This window comes from Loa loa, assembly GCF_000183805.2.
Source record: "Loa loa unplaced genomic scaffold supercont3.58, whole genome shotgun sequence".
NCBI lineage: Eukaryota > Metazoa > Nematoda > Chromadorea > Rhabditida > Onchocercidae > Loa > Loa loa.
The window spans coordinates 101,560-119,490 of record NW_018108238.1 but is presented as its reverse complement, the minus strand read 5'-3'; the positions used below and the strand labels follow the sequence as shown (position 1 = coordinate 119,490).

Sequence of the window (17,931 nt, the reverse complement as noted above, 5' to 3'; positions counted from 1 at the left end):
TACTAATGGTGCAACAGCCAAAGACCAGGCGACCATTCATAGCGTATGTTTCCTTTTTGTTTTGTTTACCGCTTTACATTTATCACATATATGTCGACAAAACATTGTTAATTAATTACAATTCTATGGATGGGATCCGCAGTAGAATAGCTTTTATTGAAACTTTTGTTTAGGGATGGGATAAGTCTTGGCTCCAACCAATGGAAGGGATCATTTGCTTGTAGTTTAGGCTAAATAGTGAGTCATCTTGATTTTTCCTGTCCACTCATTCAGTGCATCATATCTGCTGGAGTTGGGCGCCTGCATTTAGCTATATACTTTATCTCTTGAAAATTGTTGTAAAATCGTTTTATTCAGTTCACTCAATCTTTACTATACCGATTGGTTTTCAGACTGTCCAATATTGGGTGGTCAGTAAATGTAGTGTTCAATTCTGAAAATCTTTTTGACAATTCTGAAAATCTTTCAATTCTGAAAATCTTTTTGAACTATTTTTTTGAATTGTAACGAACTGTTTTGAATTTCATGAATTCATTAATTTGTGAACAAAAGAGGTAGACTTGACGAGAGGGCGAAAAAGAGAGAGAGATGGAGAGTAAAAAAGTAATTTTTTTGTAACGTTTTTAATTAACTTAGTGAAATATAAGATCTTCTCTTCATGTCTTTGCAGTACTACTTGTTATAATCTTCCAGTTTTATTTTTATTCTTTACAATCGTCCAATTTTATTTGTTACTGTTAATTGTTTTCTTGTTAGTCTCACTTCAATTTAGCTAATAATCTTATCAATTTGTTTAGTGACATCTTCATACATTATTTTCGCAGCTGCCATTTTGAATCAACACCTTGGAGGGAAATTGAATTACGGTCAGGAAGTATTATACTCATATGTTAGACATTCTCCAGAATTTGTTGACTTAGATTTCCTTGAAAGTTGACCGGACCATCCAGTCCGGTGTTTGTACACTTGTCAAACAGCGATTGCAATTGAAAAATCTACCGCTGTGGGCTATTAAGAAAGACACAACAATAGTAATATAATCCGTTTAGAACCGGAATTGTATTATGTCAACAAATCTCACGGAATATTTACTTCGTCTATGTGTACGTGTTTGTATAGGTGTATGTGTTTGTGTGCGTGCGTGTGTGTGTATGTATATATGTATTTGTGTATATGTGTTCGTGAAAGAGTAATAAAATGATTTGAAAATTTAAATGATTGATACTAAAGATACGATCGTTTAAAATCTTCAAATGATTTAATTCTTCAAATTCAAGTTTGAATAACTGTTTATTCTTTGTGCATCGTCGAAATATTCCGGATATGTTTGCTTCCAGTATATCTGCAAGTTAACCCGAATATTTTTCTTGAGAGTTTTTTTAAGTTATTCATTTCTTTACGCAGTGAACACCAATGAAAACATTACGTTAATGAGCCAAAAGCGCTTAGCTTCTAGCTTTAAAGAAATGTAGCAGTGTGCTAGAGATTGAGGAACAACAGTGGTATCTCTAAGTAATTGAGAAAGTGTGAAACATGAGCTAAGGTCGACTAACATTACTAAATCCATCTTGGATAGTCTATTAATCAGGAACTGAGAGTAACAGAGGCTATAAAGCGGATAGCTAGAATAATTTATCGTGTATTTTTGCATAGCAATCATGAGAAAAGTGTTTATGATAAATGGCAATCATGCATTTATTTAATACTGGAAATAATTGCAGAAATAAAAAAATCACTTATAATATTTGCGTAGAATAGGAAATGGAAATGTAAATGGTTAAAGATTCTTCTTTTTATACAAGAAGATCTATAATTTGATAAAATCTATTATTACGAAGAAAGCCTTTCCTTCCTAAATCGGAACTCTGCCACTATTCCTTGCGGTTTATATGCAAATAATTTCATTGCTAAGGAAGAAGTTAAAGTTACCTTTATGGAACATTAATCTTTTACTTACTAATTACTTGGTATGTACTCGTAAAGATGGAAATTTTCCCACTCGTCTTCGTGGCACATTTGCTTCCCGGTCAGATTTCCTCTTCACAGTTGTGTTACCCCGTACAAGGAAGATAACTATTCATGAGCATTGCCTACTTAATCTCCACTTTTTAGGGAAATGTTTAAGACTTGCTTTCTGCAGGTTTCCATTGAAAACGTAAGTTACATTCGTTGTGTCATTGATTATGTCATTTCGATAAGGTATTGCTATGTCTCAGCTACAGGGAGCCTGTCAGTTATTTACACTAATGAGTTGTCCATAAGTTATTTGTACTAATTTGAAAATAGCCAGAACATCAAAGATGCAACAAAAAATTTATTAACTTATTATAATAAATCACTAAATACCAACTGCGCATTCTCGACATAATGGCGCAATTATCACTTAGATTTATATTCACAACTTTAATTGCCAAAATGTCCTGTGAATTGAGCAGTCTACTTGAGTTACATGATCTTCAATTTCAAAATAGCCTAATCGGCAATAATAGCATATGCAGACAGATAGTACCCTAGAAATGCGCAGTTAGCGAAAAAAACGAGGTGTGATTCACCTCCAAAAACTTAGAAATGAATACTGGAGAGGCTGTCGATGACAAAGATAAACTTCTTTTGCCTGAAATTAGAATTACTAAATGGTATACAAGGAGTAAACTGAACAAATTGGGGCTCTTTTCTACCAAGTATCGATTAGTGGGGATATTGATTGAGGTTTTGGTTTTTTAAAATATAGGGGTGATATATAGTGCTACAATGGGAAAGAATTTAATCATTTAACTGAAGTATGCCACGGTTAAAATTAGAGCTGTAATTAAGATTTTCCGACATGTATTTTGCTTCAAATGGAAATTAATTCCCTTTTATAGGCTCCTTCTTCGAAAAATTATTTTCAAGAAAATCAATGATTATGAAATCTCCTCTTATATATAAAGTAGAAATATCACTGTGAGATTTTCCGACCATTCTGGTTGGTCTTCAGTTTTTCCAGAAAGTATTCACATAGGTACTTCGCTAATAACCTCTTCGTCTTAATTACGTTCACGATCAAGTAAGAGTTGGAAGTGGTACTGAAGAGATGCACGTAACGCTTCCGATATAGTTAACTTTGACATCCGTTAATTAATTCCGTACAGTAAGGGGAAAAAAAAGTGGAGTCAAAGTGATGATTCTCTGCAGTGTGGAAGAAATATTTGCTAGGCTAGAATAAAAAGAGCTGTATAGGTCAGGCGAAATAACTAAATTTATGGGATAGGAGGAAGAACATTTGGATCCAACCGAAAAACAATTTAATAGCTGTTGATGTTCTAAGCTTAACTTGGTCTAAGATATGCAAATACTATTGATACTGTTTCCAATGAGGCTTTATTCCAAATGAGGCGCAATTCTAATGAGGCACTCTTACGGAAAGCAGAGATCCAAGTTTGGATTTGTTTCATTGAGACTTGATGGTGCAATTACTGATGATCTAATTAGAATTTAAATAAATATTTCCGAAAGAATTAGTGCAATTAAACAAATTTGGGAGAAGTGGACAACTAGATAGTTGCTATATATAAGTACATATAAGCGTCGTCTGAACAAGTTTTTGGCAAGATATTTTAGAAAGTTGAAAATTTACCTACTCCGCAACTTTCAACACGTCGGGCTTTGTGTCGTATTTTGCTAACAGGACAGTGATACTAAAGGTAATTGTATCCTTTATTGTCATTTTCCCATTTTCAAATTTTTTTTTTTTCCAGAGAATATATGAAATATGAAGGAATATACTTCATCGAGAAGGAAAAAACCTAGTATTATTTAAATAGACAGAAACTTCCTACCATTTTGTATGATTGCGCTTGATTTCAGACGCCCAAACGTAGCAGTTCATCAGCAAACACACGTGAGCGCATCTTTGGTGATGGTGTGGAGCAAGTGACACCTTCTAAGAAAGTTTCAAATACTTTCAAATCATCGATTTTTGAGAATGATGCATCTGAATCACCTACTCGAACACCTAAAAAGACAATACCTGTACTTGGTTAGTTTTCTGGTCGTTCTTTCGAATAGCTGAAACGTCTAGACTTAAGAAATTCCACATTGTTCATTTTATAACTTTTGTAAAAGAATGGAAGACTATTAATTGCATGCAGGGCGATATTTGATGTTGTAATTATAATGTAGTTACAATATTTTAGTTAACAATGAACATTTTCATAAGAGAAACAAAGTGCAATTTTTGAAACTGATTTTGAGTGCCATCATTTGTTTATATTTAAAATTGTTTGACTGCATCGAAAAAAACAACTAAATTCACAGCATCGCGAGAGTGATCATTGCTTACATGAATATACAAGTGATGAAGGAATTGTACGACTGATATCATCGTAATAGCCTATTGAAAATGTCTTATGATGTCAGCTATGTTGCACTCGTCCCATCTAATCTGATCTTTTGATTAATAGTGCTTCCCTGCTTGCTTGTGGAAGAATCTTACTTGTACAGTAATTACGATAAGATGATAGATAGATCGTTTTTTCGAACACTAAACATCAAAACCAACCAATATTGAACAGAAGATTGCGAAAATTTGATCCCTTAAAATGATTTATTCTATTTCTATAATATCGGCCATCACTTCTACTGTTTTCTAAAAATTGTCTTACGGTATACGCTGACAAAGATCTTTATCGAAGTTCTCAAATTTAATCAAGATCAGGTCGGTTGTAAATTATTCCATTGAATGAAGGATGAGGATGAGCCACTGAGAAGGAATAAGAGGGAAAAGAAGAAGAGCTAATTAACCTGAATAAATTAAATCGGGAGTTTAGTTTTATGTACAATTGTTAAATTACTCGATTTTTTGTTAAAAGACGTCATTTTAATGAAGTAGTACGGGTATACACTCATTCCTTTCTATATTGAAACTGCAAAAAAAAGTAACCTTTCCAGATTGATTGGAATTATTCGCATGAGTGATGATGTTTTTTGAAGTCAGGAAACGTGAAGTCAGTTTAACTACCTGTTCGCACTTTTATATTCTACGCCTTCAAGGGCATTCTCATATCAGTACCATGATCAAAAAAATTAATGCGGAATTTTTTTCCTGACTTCAAAAAACTTTTTGGATACTTTTCAAATTGATTTTATAAAAATAGCGAAAAATTTAGTATTCAAATCCGAAAACTAGACTTGGGAAATTTTGGTACTCTGGGCACGACATTCTAAATGTTCCATTTACATTTCAGACCGAAATCCGATAACTGGTGAAGTAAAATGTCCAGCGAAGATATCAGCTTGAATTTGTTTTCCTTCCATCGCTGAAAAGAGTTTTTCGTTGATACAATTCCCATGAGAAACAAATAGAGCATGATATTTGTCAAGCAAATGTTGTTTTTTCATTGTTAATGAATCATTGCGGTATCATTTGGCATAATTTTAGTATTTCATTTCATTAACATATTCATTTTGTTAAGGAATTGTTTACCATTTTTGGCTTGATATCGGAGTGGTATCAAATCTTCATTATGTAAATGTATTCATAGTTGTTAACTACAGCAAGCAATTCGTCATGCTGAAGAGTAACCATTCTCGACAAGGGATAAGGAAAGTTCGTTTCTTCAGTTTTTAGGCGCATATTGTTCAAGTGACATCTTCTAGATTCTGTCTACACCGTTCACTCAGCTTCCCAGTTCTGTGTTTGAATGCATCTGTTAATCACTGATAATGCTTACCCATCCTGAAAGACATATTTATTACCTTTACTCATCTTTTAAGCAAAGATTTCTTATATAAATTAATACGACATGAAGGAAATGGTCGTACATGTCATTTCATGCCACTCAAGCAAATAAACTTAGACAATCGAGATAATAATGGGACAACAAAACCATACGGTTTGAGGTCATTAAAATTCTCGACCACCATTCATTAAAAAGACAGAAAAAAAGCACGAAGAAAGGGATTCAGGAGATGGGTTTTTTTCGTCCATATCCATAAGTGTCCCTCAATTTGTTGTGACTTTAGTAGCATTTGGCTCGGTAAATCTTTCAAGTTTAAGAGTAAAATTTGATGATTTTATCGGTAGGGTAAACGAATGAAGTACACGCGGCCATTTGCCTATTCTGCACTCGAATGCCCATCATGACCTAAGGACTATTAATTCTCAATTCTTGAAAGAGTAACGAATTGAACTTGTTGAAATTTCAGTTCAGTGGTATTGAGGATCCGAACTACTACATTCTGTTCACGATGAAAGCGTATTCTTAGAGGTTTTTTTGCAGAAGTTGTTGAATACATTAGCTCCGACACAACAGTTATCTTTGATGAAAAATTCTGGAATAAAACAAATCTGTGACTCATACCAAAAAAACATGTAAATACTTCCGATGTGCAAGAACTATCAGATACATTCAAAAAGCAAAAAAAAAAACATGGAGGAACTTTTTTTACCCACTACAAAATCAGACATATTTTTCGACCATCTCACATTATCAGTTCGATCGATACAAGTTCAATCCAAATAAGCCTTTGACAATCTCATGTTAATTACAGCACCTTTAGATAGAATGCCTCTTTCAACAAAAAAATCCATCTTATTCTGTGACAGGCTTGTCTTAGAAGTTTCAGACAGATTGTCCACAGATATTAGCCGTCTCGTGAATTTTTAACTAAAAATTCTAACCGAAATGAGATCAGGACTATCAGCATGTTGTCAAATTTTATTTGGGAAGATATTGTTGCGTGATGATTAAGCTTGAATTTCAATTTTTGGAGTGAAAACAGATAGCGACCTTATAAAGTTGTAAAGGTAGTTCTCTGGCAGTATAGTACTAATGATCTCGCCAGTAACATCAGTGCTATCACTGATCCTAATAATACGATTAACTCTAATTATGTTATTTCTTTATGTAATTGGTGCAATAGCATCATAGCAGTTGTCGCAAACTTTTTTTGAAAAGTTTTTACTGACACGAATCGCCTCTCACCGGAAATGGGAGAAATGCCAGACTGATTAAATGGAAGATCGTGGTAATGTAGTTATTGATGTAGTTTTATTTTGATGACTCATCAAGGGTACAAACTATGACTCATCGAACTATCTGCTGATTTGTGATGAACCAATAGTTGAAGTTGAAACTAAACTTATTATTTTGCAGGGAACAACTGGATTGTATTGGAATGTATAAGAAAATTAAGTTTTATATGCTAGCTTTGCCACAGTCATGTAATGAACAAATGGTAATATCGTTCTCGGTCAGTTGACGTTCAGGTTTCTTGAACAAGGATAGTACTAATGTCTTTTTCGGTTCGGTCATCGTAAATGCATTATCGGAGAACCATCCGATTAGTCCTGGAGCTAACTCCATGTACACGAAAGGTGCTATTTTGTCGGCCTCTAGCTTCAACTCATATAACATGTCATTTTTTATGTGCAGTTTTCGAATCCAGACTTTTCCGAAACTCACTTCATCTACCTGAAATAATTCCAGCAAGGCACTAAAGTTATGCTGACAGTGAAACTTTTCCTACCTTAAACAGCTTATCAGGCAAGTGAATGGTATCATAACCAATTTGAGTACCATTACTTGACAACATCCTTCCTCGCAAGACATATCGGTCGCTTCTTTCCTTTCTACAAAACAAGGAGTTTAAAGAGCATATTCGAGCATATTCATTTCCAGACTTGGGAATTTCTCCTGCACGAATACAAAGCAAAAATTTGATAGAAGTCATTGTAATTTTCGTTTAGGAGACTCAAATACAGTTGACAATCTTTGGTGTTAATTTGTGTAACAATTTTATGGAATTTTACGGAATTTTATCGAATCATGGAATCTATGGAATTTTGTCGAATTTTCAAAAAATAGGGAATTAAATGGGACAAAATGAACCTTATTCCGTTGAACATTGCTTCATCAATAGGGATCTCAGTAGATGACTGCGGGGGAATTGAATTAATTTCCTGTTTAAATGAGTGAATTGGAAGGAAACGATCAAACCAGAAAACTTCCAAGATCACTGTTACATTGGATATTGGTTTTATTAGATCTGATACAACAAATAAATGAATGTCTTCGCCTATTGCCTGTAAAATATTTATGAAAAGAAGAATCAAGAGCAAAAATTTCAACAATTTACTGCCAAGTTTATTTTTCAAGCAAATTAGATGAAAACTGAATTGCATCCAAAGATGAGCAAGTATAAGTGATTCCACAAGTATACTTGATCTTCTAGTTCTGTCCTCAGCTTGCAAAATTTAAAGAAATTTCAATTTACTCTCAAGCAGAAGCAGCCGGACAATGCAGAGACAAGGAATCCATTTTGCTTCGAATTTGTTCTGTTCCATTTAATTAAAATCACGTGGATTCTTGCATAAATCAGTACTGAAGTGGTACCATCACTACTTGCGGATTATTCCAGGTGAATTAATTGGTGATAACGGACTAGTAAAGTGATAGCGCTTATTTTGTTATCAAATAAATTGAATGAAAACCACGACTCACCACAGAAAGAATAACTGGTGCAAAGAATCGACGAGCAAAGTAGTGAGCGGGTTTCCATGAAAGTTCAAAATCGATTGTTGACCAAGTCGGTGCCGCCCATAGATCGTTCAATTGCCAGTATAGAGCACACATCGTATTACCACGACCATCTTCTGTCAACCGTCCACGCCATCTGGAACTTGTAACTTTCCATATGGTATATATTCTACCCACCCTGACCATCTCTCTATTTTTCCTAAAGAGAAGGGAACTAAGTAAAAAATTGGGCTGTTGGTAAGTGAAACTTAGAAGCCGGATAAAACATATGAAATCCTAACACTTTTCATCATTCGTCAACTTCCAACAGTACTTCCTCTCATTGTGAATACATAGAACTTCCTCAGCTTTTTATTACTCCCTCATATGGCTATTACTTTTACTTGGCTTCCCGGCACATCTTGTATATTCTATTTTATTTAGCATTATGCGAAGCTAATGCGAACATGGCAATGCATATTTCCTTATTCTGTTACATATGCGGATTTACTATAAAGCTTACCTTCGATAATGCTCCGTCTGTACTTGATAAGTGACCGCTTGGTGGAACTGGGACAAGTACACGAAACGGTCCATGAACTTCTCCGTTTTCAGATACATGCAATCTTCGTTCACTACCTTCCCGCATTCATTCGGAATCTGCAACTAAATGTCTTATTAACAGCTTATGGATAAAATTTTGGTTTGACTAACACTGATCACTAAGGATATACATTCTTATCATTGCATACAAAATTTTGCATGTTAGGTATGAGCATAAATTTAAGCCATTAGGTTAAAGAGCCTTCGATTTACTGAACCTTCTCGATTTTATTTTTCTCTATTCACAAGTCATTAGTTTGTCAAAACGTAGGTGTAGCTACAACATTGGCAGAAATGAGGTGAAGAAAAGAAAGACTCAGAGTTATTCCTATGAGGATAGGAAGCATGTGCAATTGGAGCCTAAGTTAAACAATTTGATAAGTTAATCTTGGCGACATTCTCCACTCTTCCGCATGACGATTAAATCTTCTCAAAGAATGAGGTAACCCTTGATAATATCCAGTGAGAAAATATCCAGTATTTAATATGGTATTTTAATTACCTAATCAAGAGATAAGCATTTAGTAGCTAAATCAGAGGAAAAAAGATGAAACAAGTAACAATTCAGATTACTTTGAAATGTGAGAAGACCATAGAAAGTTGAGCCAGGAATCCACCAGGATGATGCTGCCTACGTCTCATCCCTTTACTTGTATAGGACCAATCTGTTTCATTTAACCATTTCAACATCGTTTCTCTGAAAACAATCACACAACAACCAAAATTTCAGAATCTCTATCTCCTCTTTCTTTTTCCTTTCAATACTCCAACTGCACTGGGATTATATGAGAGAACGAAAAGTTTTTTGAGACAGACAAAAACAAAGGCCAAATCTAAAAGCTTATCCTCTCAGCCTCAGGAAAAGCAATATTTCCGATATGGCAAAGTAACATCACTGATGATCGATATTATTTCTTCAGTATTCCCCATAGTCATAAAAAGCATTCCAGATTCTGACACTGTGCTAACCTATATAAAACAAGGGTGAGTAGCAGTCTTACTTTCTTGGGAACGACTGTACACCATATTCGGAAGAGCATCGTGGAATTTGATAAGTCGAATCCTTCCACAGATCATCCATTTCATTGTAGAAGTGAATATCACCGTATTTCTCATCAGCTGGATATTCCGCAACACCTCCTTCTCTAGGAGATTTAAAAAAATTTTTTTTACTTACAGAATCTTCAATATGGTATTCCAATTATAACTGCAGTTGTAATAGCCGATGATAAATTGAAACAGTTTCTTCGATGACTCAGAGTAATTTGTTGTGGATATCAACAACTGCAACAAACATAATAATTACATTTCAGATTCGACTCCATTTGTTGGGCTGGAGAGCAGATATGGTCTGGTACCATCCAGTCGGGCAATAATTGGTCGTATCGTTTCATTATACAATTTCATATAGTCTGATACCTGTGAACTATTACATTTGAATGCAACGGAATTTCGATATTGAAATCTTCAATGAAAATTTTCAATGAAAATTTTCTTTTCGAAGAAAAAAAAATCTATTAAAGTTGAACTTATTTTGATCCTTTCTAGCCTCCTTTCTAATTACGAATATCTGAGAAAACTATCGAAATAAACCGAACGTATTAAAGTGTAGAAATAATAGAACACATGTACTGAAAATTCCAAACAAGCCAAAAAGGAAGCATGCAGACCGTCTACGAGAGGCTAATTTTGATCGCAATCATTGACTACCCACTTGATCAACTGATGGTTACTCTAGAAAGGTCATAAAACTATGAGATAGAAACCATAGTTTTTTTTAGAGAACAATGAATGTGAAAAAATATTAAATAAGAAGTACCGAGACAGCAAAAGAGTAATTTGCCACAAAGAACCACTGCCGAACACCCAATTCGTTCTCATTGTTCCCAGCCCAAACGAAAACTGATGGATGATGTCGAAGTCGGTCCACCTGTGATACTGTACTTCATATGCTATAATTAGGTTCATTTTTACAAGAAAGATTAATTTCATATGAAGATAACAACCTGAGCATCCACTTCTTCTCGAACGTTATCCAGATATTGCTTATCCACCGGATACAATGCACATGCAAACATCATATCCTGCCATATCATTAATCCCTGCAACACCAACAAGCATGATCTCATATAGCACAGATTTCTTTATGAGCTGAACAGAAATGGAGCAAGCATACACGCAAACTTGTTCGGTTGAATACTTCATTCAAATTAACCTTGGAGTTGGCTATGATTGAAGTAGACAAGAGTACAAACCACTCGAAAGGTGCTAGGACAAGGGAGTGGAACAAATGGATATATACTGCCACTTATCTGACCAGTTCATCGGCTAAATCGTAAAAGTGATCACTCTCATAGCGACCACCACCCCATACACGTAACACATTCATATTCGACTCACGGGCTGATTCAAGTAAAAATTTCTCCCTGAAACGATGGTTGCGAGCCGGAAATGCCGATAATGGAATCCAATTCGAGCCTGAAATTCAAATAATTTGGAATCAGCATGATTCGAAAAAGTAAAGTATAACGAATTGCCACATTCACTTGAACGAGGCTTTTCGAAATGTTGCTTTACCTCAAAAATGCTCATTTAAAAGCTTATATATGTTATTCTGGAAATTTTATTTCTAATGAACCATGCTGAGATGGAAAAACAAAAATAATCAATTTACAAAAAATCTCATTTCGTTTAATTTCTACTGATTGAGAGACAACCTTTAAGGAATATAGGTTGATTGTTGATCATGAAATAAAAATGTCTTCCCAATGTGGGTTTCTCACTATTCACACAGTCCTGGATGAGCTCAACTGTTCGGAATCCCACTCTTATTTTTTTATTAAAATTTTGTCCTGGAAAATGATCAGAAATAACCTATATCCAGTAAAACAGTTGAGACCAGAACGATTTGGTACCAATGCAAACAACATAGTCTTAAATGAGTTTACATTCCTCAAAATGATGATAAAATGTCAAATACTCTGTCCCAAAGTTTGCTACCTAAAATTTATCAATCTGAACATCTATAGTATTCGTTAATTCAACTTTTAATGAAACAACAAAGTTGCAATGACCAGCTGATTTCAAGTCTTTCTCGTTATGATTCGGTTCTGATTTCAGCATGGAAATTAATTTTTTTAAAGGTTAAATAACTTCTCATAAACCTTCATAAAACACTGAGACAACCAATTCGTATAGTTTCTGCTTGCCGCTACCGTTTGGCCACCATCTCTCAACGGCATCGTTAGGCACTAACATTCTTCGTTCCACAATATTTCGATCCATTGGATCAAATGAAGCAATGAACAGATTTGTGATGAAAATTTCGGGCAATGCTAGTGTCATTTCCGCATATTTGACCTTTACTGCACTCCACATTGTGATCCTTACCGAAATGATGAAGTACTGCTCTGTAATAAGTTATATCTAAAGTTTCAAATAGATAGAAAAGAAACTGCGGAATATTGGCCTGTAAGGAAGCATATCCTCCGTATATTAACATCTTAATATGGATAAATTAAATAAAGTGCCGTGAAAAGATTCCACCATATCATCATTACAACTATGTTTTCCACAAAATATAACATGAGTGAAGGAAGTGAAATCACTTTTAAATGAGACTACTGCCGATATTTTGTCCATGAATATCGAATGTACTCCTTCGATAGATATCGGCTTCCAAATCCCAACTGTTGGAAATGAAGGTCCCCAATCCCAGCTGAAGCTTGCTTGTATCTTCCTGTAAAATTTGCCGAAGCTATGTTGTTATCAAAGATATTCGTATACAGTATATTTAGTTGTAAAGTTTCGTTAAATCCATATGTATTTCATTAATTTAGAACAAAATCAAGTAGGCTGTACCATGTGGTACCAGTATTTCTACACTGTATAAATAATCCCATATTTTACTGTCATACTACAGTACCAAATATAATCTCGGTAATGTTTATAGATAACTGATCTGGATGATCATGCAACCAGTTGGCATAATTACACCTATTGAAACAAGTATTCGGTAGACTCAATCCATATAAACGATACCAAATCTATATAAACGTCAAAAAGTGTTCAAAACCAATACTTGATTTGGTCTTTGGTGCGAGCAGAATTTTTTTCTGAGAAAAACAGACTGGAGAATAAGGAAAAAACGTTTTAGCTTAAAATAAAGGTTAAAGGAACGGAAGGAAGATACAAACCTTATGAAGTTAATATGGCATTCGCCCTGGAATTCAGATACTGGACATATGGGAGGAACAGTATGGCCAAATAGTTCCTATATTATTATTATTTCAAATTGGAAAATCAAATTCATGTCTAACAATTTTCTAATTTCTTTATTTATTTCTAATAAATGAAGGTGTTGGATGCTTTGTAACTTGGAAAATTGCTAATTTGGAAGGAACGAATGAGTAATAGGTTCCTGAACCCGTGATAATCTCATAATTTGGTGTTGGGAATTTTTCGAAATCAAATTTTAAGTGTTATTTGAATATGTTCATAATTCATAAGCTTAGCAAGCATGCAGTTGATGTGATAGGTGACCGCATGAAGTTTATTAAAATGAAAAAACTGAACTTGGTACTCCTCAGACTTCTGTTTTGCGTAAGTGATAGGAGATTTAAATTCGATGCGCAAATTGTTTCTTCCAATTTTCCACTGTTTTAGAGGTATCAGATATGAAACGAACTGATTGTATGTTCTGAGAACTAATGCATCATTAAAAAACACCTCGGCCACAGTGTCTAGTCCACCAATGTTCAATAACATTGCATTTATCTTTAATTTAATTAGTTTTCATTAAATTTAATAAAAATTTCACTTAATTTAAATACCAACTATCTATCACGAAGTACGATTTCAGTAATCGTTTCTATTAATTGACAAGACGGTATTCGCGTCTTTTTTTCATTTATTTCTACGTCCTGCTCAATCGTAAAATGGTGACAGAAATGATAACGAAGAAGAGACAACCAAATTCTTTCATTCGCTTAGTTCATTTTCACCTGTTTCATATCTTATGACGCAGTAACACTATTTGAAATATCCGAAAACATTACTGAAACAACTTAGAATAGATTTATTTATATTGATAATGTGATCCTTAGGAAGATGAATAAAACAGTACCGCAGTTTCTGCCTTGAAACTTACCCTGCTCCAGTTTTTGGGAATAACAAATGTAGTGTAATAAGTCCAGTCCGTTCGTGGGACCCATCGTAATAAACGATCGTTTTCTCCAAATAGTGGCTCGGAAATGTAGTTTGAAAGGAATAAATCTTGATAAATGTCTCCCGGTATTCGAGCTGATCCTCGAATAGAGCCATTTGCTGATTGAAAGTACCACTGGAATTCATCCAGATGAAAATTTCCATCGCTTTGTGTCACTCTTCCAAATTTGAATTCAAATATTAACAGAAGAGAAACAATGAGTAGCATTTCCAGCCTGAAAATTTTCATAATGGTATGAACATACATGATCTCTTTCAATCTTTTAATTTCTCCTTCATTTCGGCCTTATCTTGGCTCTACAAATCAGCTGGCCTAAATTAACAAATTATTTTATGAAATCATTTAACTCTTCTGTTTAAAACTTCTGCAGTTCCGTTTTTCATTCTTCTCTTTCTAATAAAAAAATAATACTAAAAAGAAGAGTTAAATAAATTCATAAACAGGAAATGAAGATTTCAAGCATCTCACCTTACTTCTTGACCCTTACATATCTAATTTCAAACATAATGGCAACATTCGTTTCAAATATATTTTTAAATTCATAAAATAGAGGAAAGAAATAGAAATTATCTACTTGCTGAGCTGACGTGTAGAAGGATTCTTTGGATCTGAATAAGAACTTATCCTTTGCTGCTCATTTCTTCCTTCAGGTTACCGCACTATGAAATCACTGATATGATAAATTGAAGAAACGCACTCTCAATTAGACATCCAGCTTTCTTTACGTAAACAACAGCTGCTCATAAAAAAACATTGAACTGAACTGTTGTGGGAAGTTATTAATGTTAGCACTCCCGCTGTATCGATTCATCTCATCGATTGTTCCTGAAGGGAACAATGTAAGGAGGCATTTGATCAAAATCATTTGATCAAAATGCTCTGATAACTGCGAAACAGAAGAGATAACAAAGGACACATTGGATATTAGAAGGCACAAGTGAAATATAAATGTCCAGGACAAAGTGAATGAAATTCATGGTCTGATTGTGGAGGATCTTTTGGCCAGGTTGAATATCTCTTTCCACATGCACTGCTGTTAGCTTAACTTTTTATTCAGTGTATTTCGTGCCGTAAATACTGAATTGTATGTTTACATGTATGAGCACAACTTTAACATGTCACATTTGCTGTTTATATGCTGTTTCAAGCAGTTCTGCTTCTGATTGAAGTTAACAAGTGTAATATGTTTTGAAAATAATTTTACTATACAGCGGCATTGCACAGAATGGCAGAACAGCTTTCAAAAATACACTGAAACAACTACACCACATCCTTCTACAGTACTTTGTAATGGGTTATCACGATAACTACTAAATTAAACCAAATTCTTTAAGCAGTTTAAGCAGTTCTGATTTGAACTTTATTTGAATGTAAATCAAAAATTTTCGCGCGAAAATGATCATCATGCAATATCGATGCCTGTTTATAAATTTTATGTTTAGCTCTGATCTAGTTTCATACTTATTCTAATCAAATCCAGAAAAAGAGGTAAAGGGAAAGACACAGAGTATATGTATGCACGTATATATGTAAAAACAGAATAGGAAAGTAGATCTAATTACCACTTTATACAACTAACAAACCCGTGACTCTAGCTTGACAAGAACACCTGATATTTAGTTAGGAAAGACTCCCAAAGTGATTTGTCGGAACAACTTCTACCTCTCCACCCACTTAATTCCCTGATATCTGACCTAAATATATTCCTTTTGATTGCGACCAATTCTTACTAAATAAGTAGGCAAGTTCTGCCGGTACTACAATGAGACGAAGGATAGAAATATCGGGAAAAATAGTTTTAAAAACAGTTCAACACTTGCTGTCGTGACTCCAGTTAAGTCGGAAGAAGGTTTCTTTATTCGTCTTGTTCAAATCATCCTCAGGAATTCGTTTGTTGAATTCCTTATCATTGGATAAAAATTCTCTAACATTCATTGACGCTTTCCTAAAAATTTCTTTGGTTCCGTGATATTTATATATCGTTTCTTTCGTGTCGTCTGCAGTCAAAATGATGTTATCAACATACAAGTTCTGTTTTATTTCAAAGGCCAAACTAGTTGCCGTGTGATCTAAATGGTATTTGAGGGTTGCCGCTAACAGGAAGGGTGAAGATATCACTCCAAACGGTACTCGTTTAAATCGGTAAGATTTGATGTTCTTCTCTGATACTTCCTCATCTAGGTTCTTGACCCATAGAAATCTTGTACAATTTCTCTCCTCAGGATGTAGTCCTATTTGTAAGAAAGCCTTTTCTATGTCAGCAATTATGACTAATTTCATCATTCGAATCCGTAACAATACACCGACTAGATCAGGTAACATTACCGGACCTCTATGGAGAATCTCGTTAAGACTTTTATATCCCTTTTGATGCGCAGAGGCATCATACACTATTCTTAATTTTGTAGTGTTTTTATTAGGGTTCCACAGTTCGTGATGCGGAAGATAATGTATGACACCTACTTCGTCATTATGAGGAACTTCTTCAATCATTCCTGTTTGTAATTGTTCTATGATTGTATTATGATATACCTGGAGAAGCGATTTGAGTTGCAATTTTTTGATTAACTTCTTTAAACGTCCCATGTATAAACCATAGTTGTCGCTTAAAATTTTGTTTAGAATCCCTCCATGGCCAGCAGACATGATAACGATCATCCTTTTTCGTGAGTGTTCTTTGAAAGTGTTTTAAAGTTTCTTCATCATCATTATCATTTGGAGACTCTTGAATTCCTATTGATTCTAATCTCCAAAAATTTTCTAGTTCTGAATTAATATTAGCCCTAACGGTACATACTAGATTTTGTGAAGGAATGTTATTTTGACAAAGTTTGCTTACATCTCCACTTTCGGCAATCATGGGGCCAACCTTTGACTGCACCAACATATGACCTGAACTCAATTCCTGTACGTTCTGCAATTTGATAAACTTAAAGAAGTGATCGGCTCCAATCAATATATCGGGTTTCTTCCAGTGATTTGTTAATTCTTGAAATTGAATTTCTCTTGGTGTATCCACGACCTTCAATTCATTGGTTAGGTGTTCGACTACGTTAGCATGTACTCTTATAACGTCGTCTTCCATTGTTTGCACGTTCAATTACGTAGAAGCCGTGGGACACAGCGTTGGATTCCTCATGCCAAATGGAATTATAATTTGTTTGTCAGATTCTGTTAACTTCAATTGTTGCGATAACTTCTGGGAAATGAAGGAGAGTTGCGAGCCTATGTCAAATAATGCTAAGGCCTTCTTTTGTCGTTGGGGTTGAGTTGGATTAAAAACTTTTACTTCCTTACATAAGAGTAAAGTTTCCTTTGTTGTATTTGTTCGAGTGGTGTTGGTTGAGTTATAGAGGGAAGCTGAATAATCCATTTTTGGAGGAATTTGAAGATTTTCGTGATAATCCTTAACTTCGGAATGAACCAAGCTATTTGATGAAGCTGTGCTTCTGCTGTCACATAGCGCACTGTTGTGGAGGGCTTTGCAATAAAAACATTGTTTTTTGATTTTACATCTCTCTCCATTGTGACTGTCTTTAAAACAGATCAAGCATTTCTTTAGCACTTTGAGGCGATTCCTTCTACCATTAGCAGTTGGATAGG

At 34.5% G+C, this 17,931-nt stretch overlaps 2 protein-coding genes across 2 annotated transcripts; both read right to left on the bottom strand.

The window, feature by feature from the left end:
- Window positions 1-3,842: 3,842 nt before the first annotated feature.
- LOAG_00318 (hypothetical protein) lies at window positions 3,843-5,379 on the bottom strand (the record flags this gene model as incomplete). The annotated part of the gene is made up of 4 exons (XM_003135858.1): window positions 3,843-3,994; window positions 4,541-4,574; window positions 4,874-4,904; window positions 5,219-5,379. The coding sequence occupies 4 exons, from the start codon at window positions 5,377-5,379 to the stop codon at window positions 3,843-3,845; spliced, it is 378 nt and encodes a 125-aa protein (XP_003135906.1).
- Window positions 5,380-7,178: 1,799 nt separating this feature from the next.
- Window positions 7,179-14,535, bottom strand: LOAG_00317 (manba-prov protein; the record flags this gene model as incomplete). The annotated part of the gene is made up of 17 exons (XM_003135857.1): window positions 7,179-7,454; window positions 7,510-7,612; window positions 7,872-8,065; window positions 8,484-8,655; window positions 9,022-9,158; window positions 9,675-9,798; window positions 10,103-10,246; window positions 10,408-10,520; window positions 10,921-11,031; window positions 11,108-11,203; window positions 11,419-11,579; window positions 11,819-11,953; window positions 12,266-12,511; window positions 12,710-12,840; window positions 13,298-13,374; window positions 13,677-13,877; window positions 14,251-14,535. 17 exons carry the CDS (start codon window positions 14,533-14,535, stop codon window positions 7,179-7,181), a joined length of 2,706 nt encoding a protein of 901 aa, XP_003135905.1.
- Between the last annotated feature and the right edge of the window lie 3,396 nt (window positions 14,536-17,931).